At 42.9% G+C, this 4950-nt stretch overlaps 1 protein-coding gene across 14 annotated transcripts in view; it reads right to left on the reverse strand.

Moving 5' to 3' along the window:
- Positions 1–4950, reverse strand: part of Rbms3 (RNA binding motif single stranded interacting protein 3) — a 1318100-nt gene that overhangs the window by 116513 nt on the left and 1196637 nt on the right. For all 14 annotated transcript variants that reach the window (XM_026779049.1, XM_026779048.1, XM_026779046.1 and 11 more), the window contains one exon: positions 2150–2196. In XM_026779049.1, coding sequence (XP_026634850.1) covers positions 2150–2196 — 47 coding nt within the window. The remainder of the gene's footprint in view (positions 1–2149; positions 2197–4950) is intronic.

The following is a 4950-nucleotide window of genomic DNA, read 5'->3' on the forward strand; positions in this document are numbered from 1 at the left end:
GTCCGATCCTGTTTTCCTCTTTCGTTTACAAACAAACTCCCTAGAACAAACTCTTACATTTTTTATAACTAGACTACTTTGATATTTATTTTGTTTGTGTATGTATATGTTGAGTGCGGATGCACACATGTGTGGAAGTTAGCTTACTTGAGCGTGTCCATGTGTTTGACAGTCAGAGATTCACATCAAGTGTCATTTCTCAGGACACTATCCACCTTACTTTTTAGAACAGGTCCTCTTTAGTACAGGTGTGAAAGTCGCCACCATGCATGCTAGTCTGTCTCTACTTCCACAGCACTAAGGTTATAGTTACATGCCACGATGCCTAGTTTTTCCTTAATTTTGGTTTTGATACTTGAACTAAGGTCTTTATGCTAACATGGCAAACATTTTACTGACTGAATTTTCTCCCTAGCCTTAGGCGATTTTAATCTTTCTTCAGTGATTTCTCCCACTTACTAGATCTTCCTGCTTCAAGGACTTCTTCATTATTTATGCCATTCCATAATGAGAAGGCAAATTTAAAATATTTAAATTTGCTCCAGCACAACTTTCTGTGCCTGCACAGTTCTCCATGAGAAACTTCTCCTTTTGTAAAGTGGTTGGCAGTCACCTCTGTGGACTGCTCTGCTCAGCAACCCGGATTCTCAGAAAGAATCTCCCTGACACCTGTCGTTAATGAGCTAAGTTAGTGACCCTCAAATATCATGTCAACTCTCACTGTAGCTACCTGCCTTCTTCCCCTTCCTTCCTTCCTTCCTTCCTTCCTTCCTTCCTTCCTTCCTTCCTTCCTTCTTCCTTCCTTTGTTCTCCTCCTGTTCTTCCCTTCTTTTCAGTTTTTCCAGACAGGGTTTTCTCGGTATAGCCCTAGCTGTATTGGAACTTATTTTGTAGACCAGGCTGGCATTTATCTCAGAGATCCGCCTGCCTCTGCCTCCTGTGTTCTGGGATTAAAGGCGTGCGCCACTATGCCTGGCAGTGCTGTCTTTCTTCTCCTAGATGGACTTTTGAGGAGGTGTCATGCTCTCTTAAACTTGGGGTTTGATTCTTATCTCCATCTCTGACAGACCCAATGGTTTATTATTTAAAAATGGGAATGCATTCCTCAACCAGTACTGCATTAGTGTATGAAACATTTCACTTTTGCTGACAGGGATAAGCTCTGGACCATATTCTCAAATCAAAGCACCCTACAATAACTTTGTAAACAACTGAGCAAGAGGGAAAGTCAGAGAGAACATACTATTTTGAAATTAGTCTTAATACCCTCTTGGGATAATGACCCTGTCATCATGTGAATGACATCTATAATTTTGAAGCTATATATTTAACAGTTTCTGAGTAAGCTGGTACACCATCTACATTTCACTCCTATGTGGCCCAGCAAAAATATTTATTGATCTGAACAGCAACAACCACAACTGTGATTAAACTACTAATATACAATTAACTATAAAATAACAATATTCTTTCTATTTCTAACAGTATGTACTCCATAATCAAAAAACCAGACAGGTCAAGGTCATGATCCTTACCCTCATCTTGGGATGAAAACAGACAGCTACCAATACTCCGGGCCAACAGCAAATCAGTCAAAGCCAATCAAAGGAACCAACCAAATTACAAGACAGTTTCAGAGAGGCCACACCACGTGGTTTACAGTCTTGGATTTGGGAGGCAGAATTTTGAAGCTAAATAAGAGGCTACACATTTCCAGACACAGATTAAAATGGATAGAGAAGACACAATGAACTGAAGAAGTGAAACCATGACCCCAACTCCACGGCAAAAATAACACTAGGCAACACTTAAGGTAGACCTCCGTGGAGACAGCTGGGCAACACAGGTCCCCGAGGCACAGGTGACTCTCCCAGCCCTACGCTAGCAATGCTCCATTCACACTTGAGTTCCCCTCCTATCAGTTTTGCTGCTAAAGAAGACTGGAAGAGACGAGCTAAGAGAAATACTTAGAGCTGTGGAAACAGCCATCATACGCACTTGCAAGAAGAATCAGCCAATGGTAGGACCTGTTTGGCTTACAAACTGTACACAAAAGGAAACCATATCTGGGTATTTTTCTTGGTAGAGATTCAGGACTCAGAGACTAATTAAAAAACAAAACAAAACAGAGAAAAGGGGGTCTACTTACCCATTCTGTATGGCAGCTGTGGGATCATAGGTCAAAGCCATGCCAGCCTGCAGAGAAAGAGGAAAGAACGGAAAAAAGATGTTTTTATTACAGAGCCAAAACATTCAGCTGTTTTTCCTTGAGAACTGTAGGCCACGTGGCTAATGAGAGGCAGTCTTAATTTGTTTTCAGCATAAGGTCACCTTCAAAAACCAAAAATACTACGTCTCTGTTATCAGCAGTTGTTTCAGGAGGGCAGATAAACTTCACTGTGGCCATTCCAGTCTTCTTTGTCCCTTCCTCCGCCACCAACTTTGATCCTCACGACAACTCTGAAGTAGGCAGAAACAATCTTTTCTCTGCTCCATCCTTGAAGACAGTGATGCTTGTTGAAGTCAGTGGCTCGCCCAAGGTCACAAACCTGTGGTTAGCACTGGGCTAAAGGCTACCGGCAGGATAAAAGTAGAGGAAGGTACTATCGTGTGACTGTTCGTGCATGTGTAATTTTGTCCTCCAGAAGGGAAATTTACCAAGCACCCCAAGCTATCAGAAGGCACATAGGGGCACATTCTGTATGATGGACACCCTAATCTCCCCAACTTATGCTGCTACACGGAAATCAGAGACAACATGCCTATGGGCCACTATCAATTACCTGGTACAGCACTCTACCCTGGTGAATGTAAGAGGGGACCCTCCATCTGACTCAGAACCCTGTCACACAGCTGTCCCTCTATGTCATTAGAAACTCTCCCACTCAGTCACTTAGTCAAAAAGACAGTCTATCTCAGCATCTCAGTGTCTCTCTTGAACCCTGAAACCTGACCCCTTATACCCACACCTTCTGATGTGGGATCCCCACAGCTCTGCTGTTATAAGATTGGCTTGGGGCTCCAGTGAATTTAGGGTACCATCTCTACCTCTCAGGGTGAGAGAGCCTTCTCTGTGCTGTGTGGACAAACAACCTTGAGTGTAGACAGACAACTTAAGGTGTCGCAGGGCCCTCTGTGTAGTTTTGGAAACAAAATGTAGAGAGAAATTTAAGAAGCTCAGGTTATCTGTGTGGCGATATTTTTGTTTTGTTTGTATTTTAAAATTACTAACTGAATCCTACCAGTGAGAATTTTCTCTCTCTGACTGTTTGCCATAATTGTAAAATTTGTAATCACTGGGGAAACTGGGTATATATAAGAACCTATGCAAAGTTTTTATATTGTCCCCCCAAATCCATAATTACTTTAAAATAAAGAGATAGGAAATATAAGTGAATGAGCTTCTAGGACTTCTCCAGGTAGAAGAAGAAAAGCATTTATAATAAATTAAGAAAGAGAAGAGCCTTTGTGTTTGAGGTTTTCCCTTTTCCACGTGGTTTAAGCCAGTTTTCCCACCAAATCTTTGGACTTTTAACACATAACTAAAAGGAACTGTGCCATGCTACGTGGGCTCTGACATATAGTGCAGCCCGCTGCCTTCGAGTTTGCATTTCTCATGTAATTTTCACAAACGATGCTTTTCATGTTGTGATTTAGCTGGGAGTGAGGAACTAGAGCGTGACACCACGGATGATCAGAAGTGGTATGAGGGGAGAGAATAACCTGACATGAAGTTTGCATAACAGTTGAGAGGTTTGTCTAAGTCAGCAGAGACTTGGGGGTGTCTCCACAGCGGAAGTGTACCAAGCACCCTAGGCTACTGGCGGGGGGTGGTGGGGTGGGGCGTCCTGTATGATGGACACATATTAAAACATTAGTGAAAGGGACAAACAACTTCCCTTGCCCTGCTGCATAGGAGTCAGAAGAATATACCTGGAACCCAAGGGAGAGGGGTGCCACGGGCAAGGGAGGGGCAGAATCCGGTGAAGTTGCCACCACCTACTTCAGGATTTTGCCCAGGATGGTCCTGCCTGTGAGTACCTCCCGCTAGAAGAGACGGTCTCAGATCAAAGCATTTGGAACAGGGTGGGTCACAGCGGAGGGCCAGGGATTTTGTTTTGAACTGAAGCCTTGGCACTTGTCTGCACCTGGGGCTGGGCTCACCTTGAGCGTGACAGATTGCTGAGTTATGATGCTAATACGATCTTGAGGCAGACGCTGCATTCAATTTCCCTTTGTCTCTTCCCACAAAGACGGGGAAGAAATTGATTTTGCTGCTCTGTCTAGCCCCTTTAGACAGAGCCGGCGGCATGAAATCACCATTGTGTAATCACCAGATATGATGGCATGTTGACAAACTCTAGAGTCACAGGGGAGAATAACATAAAATATCTTGGAACAAAATGAAACGGTCACACCCGATGTTTAAAAACGTGGTGTTTAATCCTTCTGTCTACTTTCAAATAGGGCTTGTTATGTTCACAAGAGTTGTCTATGTTTCGAGTTCACATGACTTGTATATTAGTGGCATAAATAATTTATTTTAAACAAAATTGGGCACTTGTATCTTTTTCTAAGAACAGCTAAGCATTGCTTTAGTATTTCAGCCATAATAGGACATAATGTATGAGTGATAAATATTTTAGAAAAAAACAACTCTTTTAAATAGAGTATTATTGTGGTTTTAGAGAGTTTTGTACAATGTTCAGGCTGCCTCAGGCATGTATCACCCAGGCCAGAAGAGACAGTAACTTTACTTTTTAATAAAACTGGGAGAATCACTGAAACAGGCCAGAAGACTGACTTAGCAAAGTGATTTAGTGGGGTTGTATCAACAGGTGACAGTCACAGACAGTGCACAGAGCCTCACAGACAGTGCACAGAGCCTCACAGACAGTGCACACAGCCCCACAGACAGTGCACACAGCCCCACAGACAGTGCACACAGCC

Source organism: Microtus ochrogaster, chromosome 5 (assembly GCF_000317375.1).
Source record: "Microtus ochrogaster isolate Prairie Vole_2 chromosome 5, MicOch1.0, whole genome shotgun sequence".
Lineage (NCBI taxonomy): Eukaryota > Metazoa > Chordata > Mammalia > Rodentia > Cricetidae > Microtus > Microtus ochrogaster.